The sequence below is a fragment of the Caenorhabditis remanei genome, chromosome II (assembly GCF_010183535.1).
Source record: "Caenorhabditis remanei strain PX506 chromosome II, whole genome shotgun sequence".
Classification (NCBI taxonomy): Eukaryota; Metazoa; Nematoda; class Chromadorea; order Rhabditida; family Rhabditidae; genus Caenorhabditis; species Caenorhabditis remanei.
In genome coordinates, this window is record NC_071329.1 from 9,294,573 (window position 1) to 9,317,222 (window position 22,650).

General features: G+C 38.3%; 6 protein-coding genes across 6 annotated transcripts; 5 read left to right on the plus strand and 1 right to left on the minus strand.

Annotated features, from left to right (window-relative positions):
• Positions 1-7: 7 nt before the first annotated feature.
• Positions 8-305, plus strand: GCK72_005560 (uncharacterized protein; the record flags this gene model as incomplete). The annotated part of the gene is made up of 2 exons (XM_003116949.2): positions 8-187; positions 243-305. The coding sequence occupies 2 exons, from the start codon at positions 8-10 to the stop codon at positions 303-305; spliced, it is 243 nt and encodes an 80-aa protein (XP_003116997.2).
• A 786-nt stretch (positions 306-1,091) lies between these two features.
• GCK72_005561 (uncharacterized protein) lies at positions 1,092-2,582 on the plus strand (the record flags this gene model as incomplete). The annotated part of the gene is made up of 8 exons (XM_003116819.2): positions 1,092-1,280; positions 1,327-1,515; positions 1,560-1,637; positions 1,717-1,786; positions 1,836-1,996; positions 2,044-2,304; positions 2,351-2,464; positions 2,511-2,582. The coding sequence occupies 8 exons, from the start codon at positions 1,092-1,094 to the stop codon at positions 2,580-2,582; spliced, it is 1,134 nt and encodes a 377-aa protein (XP_003116867.2).
• Positions 2,583-9,988: 7,406 nt separating this feature from the next.
• GCK72_005562 (uncharacterized protein) lies at positions 9,989-11,879 on the plus strand (the record flags this gene model as incomplete). The annotated part of the gene is made up of 3 exons (XM_053725242.1): positions 9,989-10,097; positions 11,015-11,097; positions 11,715-11,879. The coding sequence occupies 3 exons, from the start codon at positions 9,989-9,991 to the stop codon at positions 11,877-11,879; spliced, it is 357 nt and encodes a 118-aa protein (XP_053589436.1).
• Positions 11,880-12,402: 523 nt separating this feature from the next.
• Positions 12,403-12,621, plus strand: GCK72_005563 (uncharacterized protein; the record flags this gene model as incomplete). Its single annotated transcript, XM_053725243.1, has 1 exon — positions 12,403-12,621. One exon carries the CDS (start codon positions 12,403-12,405, stop codon positions 12,619-12,621), a length of 219 nt encoding a protein of 72 aa, XP_053589437.1.
• An 895-nt stretch (positions 12,622-13,516) lies between these two features.
• Positions 13,517-16,122, plus strand: GCK72_005564 (uncharacterized protein; the record flags this gene model as incomplete). Its single annotated transcript, XM_003116715.2, has 9 exons — positions 13,517-13,555; positions 13,605-13,700; positions 13,872-13,950; positions 14,249-14,399; positions 15,180-15,309; positions 15,382-15,453; positions 15,523-15,637; positions 15,693-15,794; positions 16,016-16,122. 9 exons carry the CDS (start codon positions 13,517-13,519, stop codon positions 16,120-16,122), a joined length of 891 nt encoding a protein of 296 aa, XP_003116763.2.
• A 1,237-nt stretch (positions 16,123-17,359) lies between these two features.
• Positions 17,360-19,308, minus strand: GCK72_005565 (uncharacterized protein; the record flags this gene model as incomplete). The annotated part of the gene is made up of 5 exons (XM_003116969.2): positions 17,360-17,539; positions 17,587-17,752; positions 17,802-18,544; positions 18,993-19,212; positions 19,256-19,308. 5 exons carry the CDS (start codon positions 19,306-19,308, stop codon positions 17,360-17,362), a joined length of 1,362 nt encoding a protein of 453 aa, XP_003117017.2.
• Positions 19,309-22,650: the final 3,342 nt, after the last annotated feature.

Here is a 22,650-nt window from a genome sequence, read left to right on the forward strand (position 1 = left end):
GTGCATCATGCCTACTAATATTGTTCAGATGGCTGATACTGTCCGTGGAATCTGGCAATCCATTGTCCAAACCAAGAGAGTCTATTTGAACCCTCATGAGCAATTCGGAAGAGCCAACATCTGCCGTGCCGCTCTTGCTAGCTACGTTGGAATGTACTTCCTTTTCAAGTGGAACCAGAACAGAAAGGTATAGTAGAAACGATAAGTTTTAAAATAAAATTTATTAATTGATTAATTTTCAGGCTGAAATCGCTCGTGCTGAGAGAAAAGCTGCCAAGGCCATCGCTGCTCCAGTTCACCACTAATTCAGTCGGACTCCTAGATTTGGTTTAATTTTTTCGGGCAATAGTTTTTGTCCAGAACTGTCGGTTTATGTAATGCTAATTCCTTTTGAATAAACGATCCAGTAAATTTGAATGTTTTGATGTTAAATAATCAGTATCACAAAGTAATGGTAAATACGTGATCGCATAGTAAACTGAAACGTGAATCATGCCTTTGGGAGACGTCAACAACAACTTATAAAATTATTATGAATCACAACTTTTCGAGATGTCCAATATGATACCAGTAAGGGTAAAATTTAGCAACTTGAGAAACCGGAGTGTATCCCTGATTTAGAAAGATAAAGTCTCCGAAAAAACTGAAAGTTCAAAAGATGAAGGCATTCCAACAAATTCAGTTATGATCAGTTTTCGAGATGACGACTATCTTCAAAAATTAGAAAAGACGAAAAGTGTTGAAAGGTAAGAGTAAATAGATGAGGATAATATGGAGACGAAATTTGATTTAAGAATTACAAACGATATGATCGATATTAATTTGCTACGTTATCCGTTTTTTCACGGATTTGTTCTACAAGAATTACAAATGATTCTCCTGAAAACAAACGGAGATTACATTTTGAGATTATCACATCAGCCAGAAAAAAAGCCCAAGTCAATTGGTACAAAGAAAACATCAGCAGAGAATACTGGAGTAGTAGTTGATCAGCATTCATTGACACGTGTCATTCTCGTTCTTTCCGTCAACATCAGTTGAGTTTTTTTCTAGATAACAATGTGTATTAATAAACAATTTCAGCTCAGAAGATGGATAATACACGAAGCTTTTATGGTGATCTGGATGAGGTGAAACAGAAAGAAAATATGGATATGCATGTGTGCATTGAGGAGATAGGCGGAAAATGGGTTTCGTTTTTTGTGGAAAGACGGGTCAAATTCACAAGCATAGACGAGCTTATCACATATTACAAAACAAATCCAATATGCTATCAACAAGTATTTCAATTTTACTGTTTCAGATCATAGTTTTATTCTCTTTCAGATTCGAGTTTTTCTGAAACGACCGATTTTATTGCAAGACTGGGAATTGAGAAAAGATGGACTCGAACTAATAAAATCGAAAAAGTTAGGAGAAGGAGCATATGGAGAAGTGTATTTCGGAAAATGGGCACAACCGTTTAGTGTCGACCAAAAAGAGTTTCATAAATGGTGTGACGTGGCAGTGAAAATGGTAAGTGAAGGCTCGTTGGAAAGAGAAGAAATTAGTAATTTCAGTTGAAAAAAGATGACTCGAGAGCTGCTCTGTTTGAGATAATGCACGAAGCGAGGCTGCAACTTCAGTTGAGGCATAAGGTAGAGTTTCATTTTCAAATAATTCAGGTCATAAATCGGTAGCTTTCGGATGCAAAGATCACTGAAAAGCCAGTTTCAGAATGTCCTTGCGTTCCGTGGAGTGTTTCTTCTTAAAAAACCAATAATGCTGGTGTCTGAATTCTGTGAATGTAGGCTACATTTCTTTTCTCATCTTCTCATTTTCCCCTTTTTTTTCAGATGGCTCACTGAAAGATTATCTCCAGAAGAATAAGGTAAATGTTGATGAAAAACTCAAATTCTGTCTTGGATCTTCGTGTGGACTGGAATATATTCATTTCAAAGGACTCATTCATCGAGATTTGGCCACTCGGAATATTTTAGTCTCCCAAGATAAAACAGTTGGGTTTTCGATATCAAAACTTGAAAAAAATATAATTAATTTCAGCCAAAAATAGCAGATTTCGGGTTGGCAAAACACGCAAGTTCCTACAAAATGAGAAGAAATACAAAGATTCCAGTGAGATATCTGGCGCCAGAGACATTGACGTCTTTTATATATTCTACAAAGACTGATGTCTATACATTTGGACTCGTCATATGGGAGATTTTTTCAAACGGACAAGAACCTTATATGAAAGCTCAACCTCATCAAGAATCTGTCGTTCCAAAGAATACTGTATTGAAAGCAAAAGATATACGAGAACTGGTGTGTCCAGTTGAATCAGTTCTTGCTAGAAAGTTAATATTTGTAGATAAAAAAAGAGCTATTCGTAAAATTCAACGCAGAAGCTCCATTGGCTCTTCAACAGTTTGTAACGAATAAACTTTTTGTGACAGACGAAAACAAACGGCCGAATATCTCAGAAGTATGTTCTGACTTGGAATTTCTTAAATAATTATATGTTTTTATAGGTCACTACATTCTTGGCAAGTATGCTGAAAGTGGATTTGACAAAAATGAGATTCTCTTATAAAATCCAATAGATAAAAAGTGTAAATAAATTGTTTCTCTTAATTGTTTTGGGATATGTAATATACCAACATTTTCCAATTTTGAGCCCACACCATAGAATTATCTTGCAAACCCACCGCACAATTATACCTGATTGTTAAGGAGATATTTATCGAAATGACCGAAAACAAGCCATGTTTGAATTACTTCGATATGATGATCCCTACTGATGAACAGCCATTAGGGTTACGGTAAGCATTGATTGATAAAGTGTCAATTTCCGAATTTTGGAGATATTGCGAACCAAATTTTACAAACTTGTATTTTCCAGACACTATTCCTCGAAAATCTGCATACCTTCACATTTGTTTTCAACCAATCATACTGGAAAAAAAATCGTGAGAAAAAAAAGGAACTTTTCTCATCGAGAACCTGAAAAGAATGAGGTTTGACCAGTCATTTTTATATGACAATTCTTTGATTGCATTCCACAAAAATTCATATTTTTAGTTTGTATCTTGTATTCGAAAGGTCGAATCGATGTGGTGTGTGTTGTAGGTTTTGTTGAGTTCTCTATGGAAGATAGAGTATTTCAATTTTTGAATTTCTCTCAATTCTAGTACTCAATACCTCCGATATTGTTATCATCATGCTCTCTTTATCTTTCAGAGCTTAAAGGAAGTAGAGCCAAGTTTCATAACGTCAGTTATTTTCGTGAAACACCCACGAGAACCTAATGTCTCTTATTTTTTCGAATCTCATTGTTTTTCATGTATCCACTATTATTATACTCCCTCCGGAAGCTTGTTTTCCATTCTTAATTCGTGTCTGATAACCTATACCACACACCTGTCAATTATCACTTACCCCAGAAGAAGAAGACGTGCCTCTTCTTCTTCTTATTCCCCGCTTGTTTTCGCTTTCCTCTAGTTTTCATGAATTTCATGAGACGTCTATCTCGAAGAATCGAGCCGCAAGCAGTATGGGCTAGGTGAGTGTCTGATATGGAGTGTGTGAGTGAGTGAGTCTTGTCTCCATGGCTACACGAATCGACACACCCGACGGGACAATAGAAGTGGCGAGGTGACTCAGCCCATTTCGGGTTGGCTGATTAGACTCGGAGGGATTCTTTCCCTTTCATCTCTCTTTACTTCCACTCTCTTCTTTTCATCATCTATTTCTAGAAACGCATCAAAAAAGAATCTTCTGGAATCAGGTAAGTCGGACTCTCATTCTGAAATCAATCCATTTCTCATTGTCTACTTTTCGATTCCATAAAAAGACTTTGTAACGTAATCTGTGACAATTCTGACGCCATCAAAGTGCGTCTGCTTCGTCAGGATACCTCATCCTTTATTCTATTAGTACCCCGCTTCCAAACTCTTTGTTTGTTTTCTCAGGTACACGCTAGTCATCGTTTGGCACGAAGACAATGAGAATTGAATAGGAATAAGTGGGACACCACTGAACCTTTATGTGTTGTTCACAGCTGTTCGCTGGGATATCTTGACCGGGAATCTTCACTTTTTCTCTCTTTTTTACATTACAACTATCAGTGAGGTTTGGTTCTGATAGATGATTTTGCCTATGGTTTCTTGTTAGTTTTACCAGATTTCACATCGGTGTTCAACCTAAATTCCCCCTCCACGTGACATATCATTTTTTTTTCTCTTCATTTCTTCTCGTCGTTGTTTCACATCATCTAGCGTTGGTGTGTGATTGTGTAGGGCTCGGCGCCACCCACGCCCATTACTCTCCAGTGGTTTTGGATGTTTTTTGGAACAGAAGAGGTTCTGATTGACTACATTTTGTTGGAGAATCTAGTAATGTCATTTTCAAGTTGTTGTATATTAGAGTTCGGGAGCACCAAGAAACCTATTCATCGAATTTATTGGGAAAACGTTGGCAATTACTATCTACATCTCAATGAGATTCCGATGTTTCCTTCGTTTTACCTATCATTGTTTATCGAAAGATCGTCTTAACTTATCCATATCAATAACCAAAACTCGTTTCAATCCCTCGTTCTCTCCTGTTTCCTCTCGTTTTCAGTTTGTACTCCAACTGTTTCGTAATGACATTTGTGAGTGTGCATGTGCTTCTTGCTTCCACTTTTCTCCTTCTTCTCCTTCTACTCAATCCCTTCGTCTAATTAGATTTTCTCTTTCAATTTGTGATTGTTTTGATTAATCTATCACACCCTCCTTGTCTCACTTTCCTTCTTCTTTTTCTTCTTCACTAATTCCTTCTTCACCATCATCATTTCTACCGTTTCCCCCTCTATTTCCAGGATTAGTCGTCATTTGGAGACATTGAAAAAGAAGAAAAAGAAGACGTTAAATGTCCCTTCAATCCACCTGCTGACAGTTTCCCTTTTTAAATTCTTATTTCCAACTGACTTCGTTTTGAGTGTTCCTCCTTTAACCAAACCAAAAAAGATGTCGATCAGAGAGATTATGCTCCGTTCAGAGCCTTCCTGATTCCGCCCCTTTCCGTCGTCGCCTCAGTGCTCCATTGAACTTTTGACGAAGAAAAAGAAGAAGAAGAGAGAGTGAAAAGAGACGAACACGACTAATCCTTCATTCGTATATAATCCACAACAAACACGTCGACTACGGTAATCATCGTTTTTGTTCCCCTCAGATCTCCCTGGACCTCATCGGATATCTCAGATTTTATTAGTTATTTTCAAATCTATGTGCAATTGTTGTTTGAGATTTTCGTGACTTGTACACATTTTGAACCGCCGATTTCTTTACTTTTCATCATGAGAGGGAGTAAGAATTCTGAGTACTCACACCTTCTTGATTTCCCAGAATCGCCTACACATGGACGACCAATTTCAGGTGTATGAGTTTCCACTTCTAGAGTACGGCCAACTGTTACTCACTGAGACCACAAATATAACAGAACTTCAAGTTTTGGGAAGACACCTTCCGTCTATTTGAATGCTTGACGTTTTGAAATCTAAACATTTGATAACTGGAACATTTCGGACATTTTTCAAGAGCATGATCATCAAGATTCTGTTTCGAAATTACTTGTTTTTTTGAAAAATATTTCGTTTCAGAATCCCTCCAAATGTTCTGACTTCTTATTTCTTTTCTCGATTTCCAATCAGATTTCTTCCAGTTGCCTAGACAAATTTTCCTTATTCTGATCCCCCACCTATCCTCTGAAATCCTTCATTTCGACTTCCCATTTTAATCTTGAAACACATTTGAACGTTATTCTATTTTTGGAATTTCCTGGAAAATGAGTCCAAAAAACCAAAAAAAAGATACGTTTTCAAGTATATATTTTTTGACTCATCTCATCTTTCCTAGCTGAATTTCCATAAAAAGTGGCAGAGACGAGGTGCCATTTCTCCATTTGTGGCCAATGAATAATAAACGGAGCATAGTGCTCCAAGTCTTTATAATTGGCTCATTTAAAACTAAAGCTTCTCCCTCTTCCCCATTTTCTTTTTTAATCGATTCTATACATTGTATTAGTTAGTAATATACGCCCGCTAATCAAGAGAATCGTTTGTATTTTCTGTTCTAGACGAAGAGACTTAAAACCACAATAATATGTAGTTTCTACTACATTTCTTCTATTTCTTTCAAGTTCAGAAAACCGCATTGAAACTCTTTTTCTTCTTCTTCTTCTCGTTTATCATTCCTCTTTTCCTCTTCTTCTCCCCATTTTTTTCTATCTCATATATCCCATTTCCGCGTTCCGCATATTGGCCTCCGAGGAGTTGTTTCCAAAAATAGAAATAGAAGAAAACGGCTGCTCACACCTCAGTTACTGAGAGAAGATCTCCTAAGGGACAACTACGTAATCAGTCGTCTATATAATTATTACATCGATTCTTCTAATTTGGGTCTTGGTAAATGTCAAGTATCACATGAGATTCTGGTGATATTTCGAAAGTAAATTCACTGACTCCGCCTTTCGTTCAGCAGGTGATTTTTATTGGCTAGAAATATTTAGTCTTTTTACTTTTGAGGGTGGAATTTTTAATTTATTCTCTGATTAAATTGAGTCGTGAGTCAAATTGTGTTGACTAGCAACTAGTATGAATCTACCAATAACCCAAATTCTTCATTGAGTTCATAACTACAAACAATTCAAAATACATTTTAAAAAAAAGATGCAAACTACAAAAATCTCTAGAAACCTCTAGTGTGGACTGGGAATCAATTGTAGATTTTATTTTTTAATAGTCGAAATAGTGCACATTGTGGAATATTCTTGTTATCGTGGATAGAGTCTTCCTCAAACCTAAACTATCAATCAATTCGTTTATTCTAGTCAGTCGTCGACTAATAATCAATGGCTGGATTCAACTTCTAGAATGTCTCAGTTGAACCCTTGATCTTAACTCTGAGTTCGATCAGAAAAGGTGTAATTAGTCTCGAATGCTGTCGCAAAACCTCAATTAGTCAAGTTATATCTGCTGCCGAGTCAGCGATAGATAGCGCAATAAAAAGTACCCTGACGTTTTCTTTTTATCCACCGGAAGAAGTTTTTGTTATAAAACAAACGATTCGCCCTGGCCATCATCTTCATTCAACTGCAGGCGATTTTTGTTTTGTTTTTCCCCGTTTTTCATCTTTTTGTCTTTTCTTCCAATGTCGAAATCGAAATGTTTATCGACGTCATCATCGACACCCCTCCTTCTTTCTGTGCTTTTGATGAATTTACGGCTTTTCTTGAGGCAAATCTGAAAAAATAGAAATTTTGAAGGAGAAGAAGAAAGGGATCCGCGCCGTCCGTGGTCGCCAACGCCATCGACTCGACAAGAGCTCCGGTTGAGAAGAAACGTGAGACAAATTCGATTTGAGCGGAGCGGCGCGGGGCCCCACAACAACTAGAGCACAGAAAATAATGTAGTGAGACGGTTTATTATTCATGAGATCTGCCCCGGGTGTCCGGCAGCAGAAATGTTCAAGAAGAAAGCGAGATTGATGACGCGAATTTTATCGACAGCTTCGACTTTGTTCCGCAGATTTTCATTTTCTATTGCTCCCTTCTATTCCACTCCCGACGAGTTGTCCTTTTTTGTTCTTCTTCTTCTTCTTTTTCCTTCTTTTTCTCCTCCTCCTCCCCTTTCTTCTTTTTCTTGCCGTCCCTCTCTTCGTTGCTGGCTGCTGCTGCCACTCGAGTTACCCAATATGTTGTCGTCTCCCATGGACTCATCATTTCGCGTTGAAACGCCTTCTTCTTTTTCTTCCTCTCCGCTCCGTCGCTTACTCATTTCGTCGTCGAAAATGAGAGGAAGATCGAAAAAAGGACGCGGGCGGGGCAACCCATTTTCCGGAAAAGGGATCGCTTTTGACATTTCATTATTTTTTACTGGATTCCTTTTTTCAATTTCTTTTTGTTTGATTCTTAGTTATGGCTCTTAGATTTGTTTGATTTCTAATGAATGTATACAGAAAAGAATGATCTTCGTGGCAAACCAAATAAGCATTTTACGATTAGAATACATATAATCAGAGCCTGATGTTTCATTCATGCTGATATAATTAGAGTTCCAATTGCAAACTCGTTCTTTTATTTGTGAACTTTTAAAATTATTTCATATTTAACTGCTTCTTAAAGTCTTGCCAAGTCTAGTTGAGTTTCGAGACTCTCAAAACAGAAATGTTTCCAGCTGACTGTAAATAAACTGATATCTGTATGATCTGGTAGCTCTTTCAATAAGCTACCTCAACGAAGAATGTGGAATAATGTTACATCAGTTTTTTGTTGCCAGTTTCAGATTACCTTTTCAGTATTCCTTTTCTCATTTGTTATCAATTCAAAATCAATGTAACACCACCCTAACTTCATCTAAACCATAACAAATGTTGTCTGTTTCCACTGAAAATTGATAAAATTCAAATCTCCTTGAAGACTTTGACGATTGATTGTTTTTGGCATCTTCATCTTCTAACCGCCAGATCTAGTCGTCGTCGAATATAGAGCTCTAATCGAATTAGAGTGAAGAACTATAGATGAATGAATATAGGAATCTCAATGCTCTCTGATTTTATCTCTATTTGTCATCTGAATTTCGTAGTGTACTTCATTTTTTCTGTCTACGAAAAATAATAGTTTTGTATATCTGGTTATTTGTAATATCCAGTGATTTCCGAGATTCAAGATCAGAGAATCAGAATGAGCAGAAGCTCGAACTTTTTCTCTTCAAAACTTATTTTGACCTGTTATTGTCTGTTTATCTTCTTCATTTTCATCTTTTCCACTTGCTTCTTCCTTTACTCAAATATATACATCTTCTTCCTCTTCTTCTACTTCATCAGCATCATAGAATATGTGAGTTGAATTCAAGCTAATCATAATCCTCAAAAGACCTGAATATTCCGCTCATTGTCATCGTCCTCTTCTTTTTCTTCTTCTTATTCTTATTCGACGGCCTCCGACATCTTTATTCAACAGCCCCCGAGTGACACAGACACGCACAGAGGCAACGTTTCTCGCGCACTCTTTTAAAATTCTGGCACGACGGCACTGTCTTGACCAGCGAAACCAAATTTGGGTAATTTGCGTAACAAACTAGTTTTTCTTATTATGTTCTTTTTCTTTCGACTACTTATGTCAAAAAGCACACAAAAGATAATTATTGGGTCTAGGTCTCTGATGACATATTATCAATCTCGTCTAATTATTCTTAGAAGATTGGGGAAATTGTTGACTTTTTCAAAGACTATCATCAGGTTGTCAACCGGAAGGTGTCCCCCGGACCAGAAAGCATGGTAGTGTGAGTCTTGAGTTGGCTGGAGCCTTGTTGGCAACGGGAAAGAAGAGACTCAGACTGATGAGTAGTACTGCTCCCGCTACTGCTTCTGCGGCTCCTTCAAGCAAGAGAGTGGGATAGAGAGTGGCTATGCTTTTTCAGTGACAATTCTCTGTTTAGCTTCCTCTCTCTCTCTCTCTTTTTCATGCAGCATGTTTATGCCTGGGTGCGCCCTTTCTATCTCCTCTTTCTCTTCCTCTTAGCGTGTGCATCATCGGCGATGCGGTCGCGTTGCGGCCTCTCGCTTGCTTCATTTCGCCCGTTGGCAGCGTGTCTGTCTCTCTGCTTTTTCTCAATGGTGAGCGCCCGTTTTCATCGAGTGTGCGTATTGATCCGCTCCTCAAATTCTCCCTCCATCTTTTCCTCTTTCCCTCGTTCAACGGGGGCCCCTCGACCGCCCTGAAATAGTGCGCGAAAGAGGTTTCGGAAAAAAGGAGAGAAGCGGGAAGGGTATAGAGACGCAGTGAGACAGCTTGTCCTAGAGCCATGTCGCTCTCCTTCTTCCTCGCTCCACCCGTCTCCTCCGATTGCTCTCTACGTCTGCGAAAGCAGCATAAGAATAGTGTTATGAAAAGAGGGACGCAGGGTGCCTCTGGTTGGTGTATCTCGGGGCAGCTCACTGGCACACATGTACACACACGCTCACGCTCAATGTTCTTCTTCTTCTACGTCGACGTCGTCGTCGTCTTCTGCTTCTGCTTCTTCTCCTGCTTCTACTTCTTCTTCTGTGCTACGTCGGCATTATCTGCATATGCGTGTAGTGTGTCTGTTTCTCTGGACTGCTGCTTCGTCGAATCGACTGATTGCCTGACACAATCCGCTTATTTTTCCTTTTTTTCGTGCAGAACAAGAGAAGCAGAACGTTTCGAAACCCACTCGCCCCTTTCATTTCCTGTGCCCATCGTCTTGCCGCGAGCCATTAAGCTATCGTTTGTCTGCCACGTCACATAAAACCATTAATCTTCGATGGCCGTCTGCTCGTCCCATTTCGGGCTATTGGCTATGAGGCGATTTGAGCTTTAAATTGACCTATCTATTTTTAGGAGAATCATCGTTTTCTAAAAATATTTTTTTAGAAAGCTATTCATCCAGTTACTTTCACTCATATTGTCCTCCTTTGTATATTAGCGTCCTTAATTTTGAGACAATATATCAGTTAAATACGTAATCAAATCTTTCAAACCCCTAATACTTTTCTTCGTTTTCAGTGAAAATTTCTTCAATATTGATGAGTAAGCAAAGAAAAGAAAATATTGAACCCTAGCCTTGAGCTAACGAGGGCTTTGCCGCGCCTTCTTCGCAGATAAATATATTAGCTTTTGTCACGTTGCGCCGTACCTACTGGTCTGGGAGTCCACTCTTTCTCTCAAGGTGTTTGAACACGGGAAGCAATATTTTCACTGTGCCCCTTTAACTATTTTCCCTCTTCATTCCTACACTTCTTCTACATGTGGTATTCAGTTTCTTCTCCTTTTTCATTGTTTTGTCCTACCGCCCAACACAACAAGACTTTTACATTTCCCGCCGCGTCCTTTTTCATCCCGATTGGTTTACGCCTGCGTCTAATGATTTGTATCTCTCTCGTACCGTGTTCCGCTCCTCCATCACACTAGTCTTTTGGTCGCCCTATTGATTTTTATGAAAATAAGCTTTTTGAAAAGTGATTCCGGTTTCCAGACCGCCACCCTGAATTTCCTGAGCATCAAGCTGGTATCACCGTTTTTGCCAAGTTGACGTCGGTCGAGAAGTATAGTTCACGGGTCAGTCAAATGAAGAATTTGATCAAATTTCTCTAGTACTTTTTTGCAATTATAGAAAATACAATTAAACAATCTTTCTTTATATATAAGAATGATGATTAAATAGGCATATATGCCGGCATAAACAGTTTCCTTTTTCTTTACTATTTTAGAATTTGCATACAGTATTTTTGGTGCGAACACCAAGACGTCAAACCTCAGACGCAACAATTTGTTGTTTTTTACTAAAAAAAAAAAAGAACATTTTATCAGCCAACTTTTTTCTCTCTTACCTTTCCTTTTCTGAGTTCTAATAAACAAAATGTTGACCTCTTATGTTTATTATTTATCCTAATCAATATTTGTATCAAGTCGCTCGACGTGTCCGCTTCTATATCTAAATTTTACAGGAAAAAATGGGGTACGAGCTCTCTACGAATTTGAAACCACTCGCTGTCGGCGTTTATTCTTTGTGTTCTTACCAGCGCCCTTTTTTTCTGGTCCCCCGATCGTCTCGTTCCCTTCTTTTTTGTCATATCCTTGTTCCTCTCTCTTTAATATTCTATATGCTTCACCCATCAATCTTTGTTGGAAAATATTGATTTTTATTGGAATTTTGTCAATATTCAATTTTTCAGGGCAGTTGTCGAGTGCAAGAACACGCCACCAAGACGACGAAGAGAGCAGCGCCGCCGTCAAAACGCGAACACCGAGCAGGAGCAGCATTAGCCGCAGCCGCATCCGTCGATACTTCCATCAGTACCATCCGGAGCACACACCACCTTCAAGATGAGCGAACTTGACCAACTTCGACAGGAGGCTGAACAGCTGAAGTCGCAGATTCGAGTGAGTGTCTTCTTCAATTTTAAAAACCAAGTTATGATAGAATAAGATGTTGGTCGAAAATTGATCCCAAAAATCTCGTTCCATTTGTTAAGTGGCTTGGTATTCGTTGAAATATGAGAAATACACACATTTATATATTTATACACATACACATACATATACAAATTGTTGGTAATAAGTAAAGAAGCGGAGCGCTCCCCCGTTATGTGGTGTTGTTTTTGCCGTACTTGGCGGACGAGAAATGAGGGGACACGGACGACGTGCTACTGCACTGGATGTGTATAACACGGTCGTCCCTTACTTCTTCTTGCCGCTCGTCGTCCCAACGCAGACGCCGTCGCCTTCTTCTTCTTCTACCCTTGCTGCAAAATATCGACCCGTATAAGACTGGTGATGGCGTAGCAGAAGTTGTTGCTCCACGCAGTCGGCGGCAGCGAGCCATTGGCCGATGGGGTCGCCCCGGTTGGTGAGGGATTGACGATGGATGTGGAGACGGACGAGAAGCTGGAGCAGAAGCAGGCGAGGAGAATAGATTGGCTGCCTAATGTGAGATTGTCGGCGTCTCAAGCAGTAGGATGCTATTTGGCCGCTTCTCTTCACGGGCCCCGTCGAATGCTCTCAATTTCTGGCGAGCCGCCGACTGGCCAGAAAGAGAAAGAGGGACTGCCGCTCTTCTCTGCGCAAGCTCCACTCGTATAAGAGACGCAGATAACGTGGCCTAGTGCGCCATTTTCCCTTGAGGGCTCTGTGCGCCGTCGTTGTCATCGCGCTCACTAGAATTGGTGGTGGCTCTTCGATCGAGGTTAGGCAGAGAGCATTAAAGAAGCGACGAGATAGAAGTGCTTATGTAAGGGACGCAGAGACTCACTACACGCACATGGTTGCGCGCACGAAATGTTGCGCGAGCCACAAGCCTTCGAAGCCTCCAAAAGTGTGAGTTTGAGCGAATTGGGTGAAGCTCTCTCCCTCACCTCCTCATCTCTTGTTCTGAAAAGGGGTGAGCTGAACGAATGGGTGGTGAAAATGAAGGCTAAAATCAAAAAATGACCCAATCAAATATACGTGATAAAGTAATGAGACGATTGTTGGGAGAAGTTGAAAGACATTGAAAAATAACGTTTTGGATTACATCCAGAAAACATAACGAGAATGATATTACTGGTCAGATTGGGAGCTTAGGAAACCAATTCCGGAAAAGTCCTACTTTTTTGGGTTTTCGTAAAATCCTGATATAATCGGTATAAACATCTACCGCAACTAATATGCGCTCCGAAAGTTATATGAAGTAGAATCCAATAGAAAGAAGATTAGAGTGGGATACTACATGTTTCACATGATCATGCTTTATTTTTACATCCTAGTCTCACAAAAACTATCCATGAGAGTAAGTAGATAGCCTTGAATTAAATCCGGTGGTTTGATCTGCATATAGAAATTGTTGATTAGTTTTCGCTTTTCATATATCCATGTGTTGATTCAGGCTTGAAAATGCATTTTCAGTTCATTGTTTTCATTTCAGGAAGCCCGGAAATCAGCAAATGACACAACACTGGCCACTGTGGCTTCAAACCTGGAGCCGATTGGACGCATTCAGATGAGGACGAGACGTACACTTAGGGGACATTTAGCCAAGGTAAATTCAGTTCTTTTTGTGAAAAATACTCTAAGTTTATAAACTTTAGATTTATGCGATGCACTGGGCATCAGACAGCCGCAATTTGGTATCAGCTTCACAAGACGGAAAACTTATTGTGTGGGACTCGTACACAACCAACAAAGTGAGTTTTATCTTAATACTAGATTTATGATTTTTTATAATATAGACCTCATCACTTGGAATTTTGTTCAATTTTCGAGTTTATCAGTGTGAGAGAGAAATTCGATTTAATGAATCGCGTTTTCCTGCAATATTTAATTCCTGTCTCGCATCAATTTGTGATTGTTTTCAGGTTCATGCAATTCCCCTCAGATCATCCTGGGTGATGACTTGTGCATATGCTCCCTCAGGGTCGTTTGTTGCTTGTGGAGGTAAGATATTCTTTCTGACTACACGAATATCACCCGTCTCTGGTCGGATGTCTCATTCTACGAAAAGGATTACTCATTGTATCCATGATTGCTTTTTTCTCAATGACTGGAGGGGTATTTAATCAGAACTCTGAGAGATTAGAAAAAAAATTGATGCGTCAAAGGTTTTGTTGTAATTGAAAAATGTATTTATTCATTCAAAAAAAGAGCGGAAGAAATCTTCGTTCGGTTTTTGTATGAGTTGGAAAAATTTTGAATCTAATTGTATTGATTATGGAAATAACGCTTCTTTTTTCAGGTCTGGACAACATTTGCTCAATTTATTCGTTGAAAACACGTGAAGGAAACGTTCGGGTGTCTCGTGAACTTCCAGGACATACTGGATATTTGTCTTGCTGTCGGTTCCTTGATGATAACCAAATTGTGACTTCATCTGGAGATATGACTTGGTAGGTTTTTTGCGAAAAAATATTTCTGAAATCATTCTCATCACCTGTCTTAAAAAGGTTTCTGGGAGAAAACTTTTTTTTTTCTCCGATATTAGAAAGATGGTCCTGCGATACTGATTCATCTTATTTTTACGAAGGACAGTTTTCCAAGCTGACTTTTTCAGAATTCATGTGATTTCCATATAGCAAAAACGGAAGTTTCAAGTTTCGGTTGTCACTAAAAATATGTGCATTGATTATAGGTTAAATTTTGAACCCATTTTCTCATCAAGTCATAGTTGTCCATTCGACAGCAGGCATCGAACGTGCGTAATTTGAGCATCAGTGTAGAGAACAGCGAGGCCAGCCGGCCAGTAGAAGAAGCAATTGTAGAAAAGAAAATGAAAAGGTTTCGGCTTTGCATAAAAGGAGTGAGACGCAGACGATCGAGTGCTTCTTCGGCGTTGTAGTCGTCTTTCGATTCGTTGTGGCAGCAGCATACACATATTGGGAGAGAAGAATTCGGATGTCGAATGTTGATGAGTTTGTTTTCAAACTTGTCTGCTCCCTTAGTGCTTACTCGTTTTTTCCGCTAAATTCTGCTCAGAAATATAAATTGAAACTGGTGGAATTTGAGAATAGAGAACGTATGTAGGAAGAAATACGCGAAACTCGGTACTGCAAAAAATGTAAATCTGACTTCCGAGACAAAACTCACTTATTTGTTTGGGTTAAAATATGAAAAATTTAACAAAAATTTTAATTCACTTGAAAAAATATACTAAATCATATTCTTTACAGCGCCCTCTGGGATATTGAAACCGGACAACAATGCACAGCTTTCACTGGACACACTGGAGACGTCATGTCACTTTCCCTCTCACCAGACTTCCGCACATTCATTTCAGGAGCTTGTGATGCATCAGCGAAGGTTGGTGATTCAATCCAATTTATTAATACTATTTTTTGAATAATTTGAAAAAACCAAATCTTCGTTTTCCAGTTGTGGGATATCCGAGACGGTATGTGCAAGCAGACTTTCCCAGGACACGAATCAGACATCAACGCTGTCGCTGTAAGTTTATTTCGTTATATCGAAATTCTAAGTAAGAGGTATACTGATGATTAAATATTAAAATTCTAGTTCTTCCCATCTGGAAACGCATTCGCCACAGGATCGGATGATGCCACGTGTCGGTTGTTTGATATTCGTGCTGATCAAGAACTTGCTATGTATTCTCATGATAATATTATTTGTGGTATGATAACTTGAAAATATTTCAAACACACCTAATGAGCTCTTTGTTCTTTCAGGAATTACCAGTGTTGCATTCTCAAAATCGGGTCGCTTGTTGTTCGCTGGATATGACGACTTCAACTGCAATGTTTGGGATTCAATGCGACAGGAGAGAGCAGGTGAGTTTTTCAAACAGTGAACATTGGTAAAAGTAAAAGTAAATTATCCTCATGATATCAATCATTGCGAAAATTTCCTGTCCCAACACGAGAACAGTTTTGTGTAACAGAAGGATATCGTTCTAAATACGCGATTTTTGGTTCGGCTCACTACCTACAGTTTTACAATTTTTTAAAAATATTTCTAAAAAACGCTCATTAATGTTTTTTTATCCTTGCAGGAGTGTTGGCTGGTCATGACAACCGAGTTTCGTGTCTAGGAGTAACTGAAGATGGTATGGCTGTGTGCACAGGATCATGGGATTCATTCCTCAAGATCTGGAATTAAATATCAAAAGGAACATCTGACGCCCATATACTCATCACTAGGCTTCTCAATGTCTTCTTGTTTAATTATTCTTCAATTCTTGAATGATGATGACACTACGTGGCACTCCTTTTTATCCTGTATCTTCCATTTTCATCCCCAAACTGTTGTTCTCATCCTCGCTATCCGTCGGTTCCCGGCTCGTGTCCGGATCTCCTCTCCATCATCGCTTTTTATTCGGTCCTTTCTAGTCTTCCGCCTTGTGCGTAATCGCGTTCATTCGAAATCTTCTATTCGGAAGAAAACGCGAGTATTTCTTTCCCGTATTACTTTCCCCTCATTTTTAAGTGTGTTTGTCCTTTTTTTTTCATATTGCTATGTAACTTCTCATTTTCTCAATCTTTCTATGTGAAAATTATAGAGACTCCGCCCATCCTATTTCACATCTGTATCCATTCTTCCAAAGCTTAATCAATTAACCAAAAACCTTTTTCTCTCACTTTAGTCACACGCGCTCTCTCTCAAATCCAACTGTTCTACCCACACGACTAACATGATATTCATGCTACGAAAAACAATTGTGCTCGGCGAGCAAGATATATTGACGGAGCCGCAGAGCACAATCTCAAATCGACGGGAACGCGCGCTAAAGCGTTCCAAAATTTCAAAAACCATCAAGAAAAGCACAATATGAGATCTAATTTCATCTCAATTCAACAGGCTCGCCTCTCTCAAATTGTTTTATTCTAATTATTACGATAATTTAAGCTTCTTTTCTATTTCTGGTATCATCTTCTCATCTTTTTTCTTCTTCACATCTTCTCTCCTCTTCACTAATTTAATTGATTCTTTCTTTCTCCTTCACCTCTTTTTATGTATCCCATCGATCCCTTTCCAGTCTCTCTTTTCATCTTTTATCTCGGTACCCACTCCTTGATGTTTTTTCTACAGTGATTTTTGTAAGTTTCCGATTGCAAAATTAATGATAAACGTTCTCATTTACTCGGATAGCTGCCACTTCTTTTCCTCTCCCCAATCCTCCCCAACCCATCCTGTTTAATCAATCCATTTCTTTTTCTCCCTTCTTGAAACATGAACACTCCCCTCCCCCTTTTTCCAAAAATCTTATTTTCTTTATTTTTTTATTGTTTCAATTTCCAAATTCTTATAAATTGCTGGAACCTTTGTAATTGCATCAATCGCATCACTAGTTTTCAGAAAGTTTATTTATGACCAGGTATCTTCAAATAGATACAATCTAGAAAGCCTTATTGAATAGGAATGATTGAATGAGATGCTCAGCAACTGGTGGCTTATCAGTTGGAACCATGTGTCCAGCTCCACGAACAGTGGCGAATGTCACTTTTCCTCCTTTGTATTGAGTCACATATCCTCCGATTTGTCCATTTACAATGAAGTGAGTCTTCTTCTTGGACAACTGAAAATTGAGAACAGTAAAAAAATAAATGCTAAATTCAAACATACAGTAAGACCAAGTTTGTCAGTGAATCTTTGTCCCATCAAAGCATTACAAGCCAAGTCAACATCTCCATTGTACAACATCATTTTAAGATTATTGTTGTTGACAGCATTGAGAACACGAGATGTCATGTCACCGTATTGTCTCTTGTATCCGTAGGAAATAGCATTGCTGAAAAAGTTGAGATTAGAAGTGAACGAGTAGTTTTGGAATTGTTCACCTGCAAATTGACCATTGTGGAAGAGAAGATGGAATCCCGAGAGCCTTTCTGACATCTTGTCTGTTCAAATAGTTGGTAACTGGACTCTCATCAAGACATGGAACAGTTCCGAGTACTTCTGGAGTATACTTCTTATTGAATCTTCTTTCGTATTCCATCGCAAAACGCAAACTGGAACTATACGAAACGCAATCAGCATACATGTTGTATGGATTGAGTCCTCCATTCCAGGCGGTTTGTTGAGTGGATTCAACGAATTCTCCGCAAGAAGAGAACTCACTGAATGAGTGCCATGGACAGTCATCAGTGTCATTATGACAGCAATTCGTCTTCATTGTATTCCATTTAGCTTGATCAACAACCCCGTGAGCATACAAGAAGTTAACAAGAGAATCAACTCCTTCGTTCTCTGAAACACATCCATTTCCAATTGCGAGTCCCTTCAAATTCATATGGAATTGATCTTGGCGATCGAGAATTGTTTGAACGAGAGTTGGAACATAGATTCCACCATAAGATTCTCCAGTTACATAAAATTCATTGTTTTTGTATTGAGTGAATTCATTGAAGAATTGAACGAGAGCTTCCCAGTTTTCACTTGCAGTTTGATCATCTCCAGTTGAGATATTGTTGTCAGTTGCATATGAATATCCTACTCCAGCTGGTGCTTCCAAAGTTAGAATCGATGCATTTTTGTTCCATGAATATGGGTTTGGCGAGAGAGTTGCTCCGTCCTTGTTCACCTGAAAAACAACTGATAAAGAGGGAGCGAGACTAGGTGTGGGTATGGGAAAGGAAGTTCTATTTCCGGTAGTCGTTAAGAAAAACAATTGAGTCATTCGGTAATTTCGTTAATTGGAATATTATTAGGGTTTCGTGTTTTCGAATATTGTTTTTGTTAAATAGAAAACAAACATAAACAGTTTTTGCTATTTTTATTAAAGATTTTGGTTTTTTCTTAATACTAATCAACACCTAAGATCATTAGACATTCTGAGACTCCGGGACACAATTTCAAATCTTCAGAATCAATCCTAGTTGATTTTGTAAAAAAACCCTTTTTTAAGTTCAGTCTCGGAAAATTCTACAGAAAATCGAAGTCCTGATAGGATGTCATAACCATTTCAAAACGAAAAACCTACTCTATCGTAACCCACACTCTGTCTCCTGTTCCTTTTTTCCCAAACTCACATTCCATGGTCCCCACTCGGTAAGAAGAGCCGAAAGACCAGAGCATCCGGGTCCACCAGTAAGCCAAAGAAGAACTGGATCAGTTGCTGGATTGCTTTGAGATTCAACAAACCAATAGTGAAGCATATGATTCTTCTTTGTTCCAACATTGTAATATCCCGAATACTGCTTGAAGTTGCTGTTTGGAGCACCAGGAAGATTCGTGATGAGAGCGGACTGACTGAAGAAATCAGATCATTTCTAGTTTTGATCTACTGACTTACCAGACATGGGCGAGACCCAAAAGAGCCACGAGGGCAAGTGTCCTGCTCACCATTTTTGTGATAAGAGTGGTCAGAAGAAACGATATTCTTTCTTAGAAGGGACTATATAGTGACTGAAAAGGAGGAGTCTAGTTGAGGCTCTTCTTATCTCTCTTCTCTCACTTATCAACTGTATTTTTAAGCCGATTGTGACCATCTTCACGTCTGATTCTCCTTTTTGAAACACCGATAGTGTCTGATAGCATCATCATTTTTGTCTTGAATCCGGGACGAGAAAAAGAGCGAAAAATCGAGAGAAAAGAGGAGAGAGATTGGATCTGAAAGTGTTAAAAGAATGTGTTTTAGTAGAAAATGTAAAAAGAGTTAAGAGGATGCACTTCAATTTTCTGCGAGACTCTTCAAATATTAGTTGCCTGCAGCTGCTCGCTCCGATATCAGATGTTCATTTTTCTTTTTCTCTCGAAATTGCAATTGGTTTTATCATTGAGAAACTTCCTTAGAACAGTTGATTTCCATTTTAAAAGAATGGTTCAATTATCAGTTTATTTAAAAAAACCGAATTGATTTATCGTTTTCACTTCTGAACTTCCCCTCAAACATCAGTTTCAAACGCAGCTACAGTAATCTGAAACTCCTAACTTCGGATGTTTTCTATGACGACTTCAGTTGATATCGAGCTGAACGATAAATCAAAATTCATTTTATACGGTTGAATTCTTGAATCCAACAAAACAAGCTGTTGTCATTGACTCTAATTCGAAATTTTTCTTTTTGTTTATTCAGAATTTCAAGATTTTAAGAAACTCTGAAACTGATACAAACAGTTCGTATCATCCGTTCACCATTCAGTTCAACGCTTATCATCAATTCCCGATCAACGTTTATTCAAAAACTATTTCGTCTCTTTCCAATTTGCATCCAACACCATAATCACACAATCTTTCGGTCTCGTGTCCATCTTCTGACGTCACAACTCACTCGCTTGAATTACTAAATGTCAGCAAAAAACAGTCAAGTCCGGGGGCAAAGTTAATTCCGTTTGATGATTTCGTTTTGATGCAGTCTCTTTCTGGAAATATTCTTATCAGAACTGACTGATTTAATCGTAGTTTTGGTAAGATGTGTGCAACAACCTACAACATAGTCTCATTCAAGAATAAGGAAATTGGAAGAAGAGCAGAAAAAATGAAAATGTGATTTTGGGGAAAACATTGTATCGTGTTATCTGGAATCCTTTTTTTAGAATCTGAAATAAAATTTTTATAGATTTGATTTCAGCACCTGACATTTAGAATTAGTGTTTCCTATTCTTTCCTTAATTTTTAATGTGTTTCCTGTTTTTTTTCAGTTAACTCTTTTTTTTATAAAACTGATCAAACTTTTTATTATCACAAAATAACAATTCTGTGAACAAGTGGGCGAAAACAGACAAAATGAAAATAGCATTCAGAATTCCAATTCAAATCCCAAAATCCCAGTTGAACGACTTCAGAACAAACTTAGCGGAGGATTGAAACTGCTGCGAGAATTCTGTGTATTCAGAGGAGAATTCAACACATTTTTATGGCTTGCCCATAAAGAAATCGTCACATTCCGCCTCTTCTCAATCAACTAAATCCTTTTACTTATTCACAAATGTATCGTTTTACCTAAGTGTTGGATTAAAGTAAAACTAAAAGTGAGAGAGTGAGAGTGACTAAAGAGAATCAGAGATTACGGGAGTAAAACCGGTCTGAATTTGACGACGACGAAGAACAGAAAAAGAGAGAAAGAGATGGAGAGAGAGAGGGATTCTTCTCCGTTTGTCATACGTTTTGTAATAGTCGATATAAATGACGACACCCCGTTTTCCACCATATGATCCATGACATTTTCACGAATATCCCTTATCAATTAGCTTGTTTTCCAATCACTTATCCCCCATCTTATTTTCATTTTCATTCAGAAACCAATACACAAGAATCGTACATTTTTCTGTATATTATATTCCAAATACATTAGTTTTTTCGTTCTTTTGTGACTCAAAACCTTCAATTGTCCTCTTGTTGGTTTTTCATAAGTTTTCAAAGCATTGTTAGACACCCTCAAGAAAAAAGAAATCATTCAAAAACCACATGTATTGACGTCAAAAAGTGTTCACATATTTCTTCTGCAAAATTCGATTTAATTTGATCCGAGAAAAATCGAAAACTTTTTGTCCTTCTTCTTCTTTTCCTCTCAATTGAAGAATGAACAAGTGTAATTTGTTTTAACAGAAAGAAGAAAGAAACGTAGAATTGAAGAGTGTAATAGGTGTCAAAATTTGATAAAGTCTTTTGTTCTTTTCGTGATTTCGAGTGTCACAAATCGGATTAAGTTTTGTTTGTTGGAATGAGGTGAACTTTTAAATACGATTTGAGTGGGCGTAGGCTATAGGACATGGTTTTGATGTGTTTGTACTGCCATTGCTACAATAAATTCTTGAAATTCTGGAAAATAATTCAATCTAGTCAGTCCGCATTCGCGAAAGTTCAAAATACATCATTACTTTTAATAAATAATTAGCATTCTGTTATCCAGCCAACTTCCCTTTTCTCTACAAAAACATTTCATTAAAATTCTAAATCTTCTTCTATTTTTGGTTTTCAAACAGGAAAAATGAATGCATGAGCCACAAAAACAAGGAGAACGACGCAGCTTTTTCAGATTTAATCTCTTTTTTTGCAGCTTCAGAATCTAGACAAAAAGTACAAAAGTGTGTGAGAACCACCGGTTGCAACTTTTTCTGACTCATTTTCTTTCGTCAGAATGAGAAAAAACGGGAGAAGAACTCTAATGTTTACTTTGCCAATTCCATTGGTTACTCGCTTTTTTGCTACTTTTTCTCTCAATTTTCGGGGTTTCTTTGTGTCTTGATCATACAGATTACAAGGAAAGAAAGAAGGAAAATAGGTGTGTTTATGTGTTGAAGGATTTGCTTATTTCTGTAAGTAACTTGAGCTGTGCTTGGAATTTTTGAAAACTCTCAAAACTTTGTGTTTTGATTTTAAAGATAATTAGAAATAGAGAAGTTTCTGTCAGATCTAGATTCTGATTCTGAATCTTCTGGCCCAACAGGTAGCGAGTAGTGTCAATTTTCTCTTTGGATGTATATATCTGAACGGATAGTCAAAATAGAAACCTCTTTGAAATATGATTAACCTTCTATACCCTCTGGCTTTTCCTCCTTCTCCATATTCGTCATATTCCCCATCTTCTTCTTCTTTTTCTTCTTCAAAATTCATGTCCCCATCTTGAATATTTCACACACTCTGACCTCCTCATCTTCATTTTCTCGAATGACTTGTTCATCAGAAAAAACACTTGAGCATTTGCTCTCTTCTGAATCTCTCCATCACGTCTTCTGCCACTTTCTG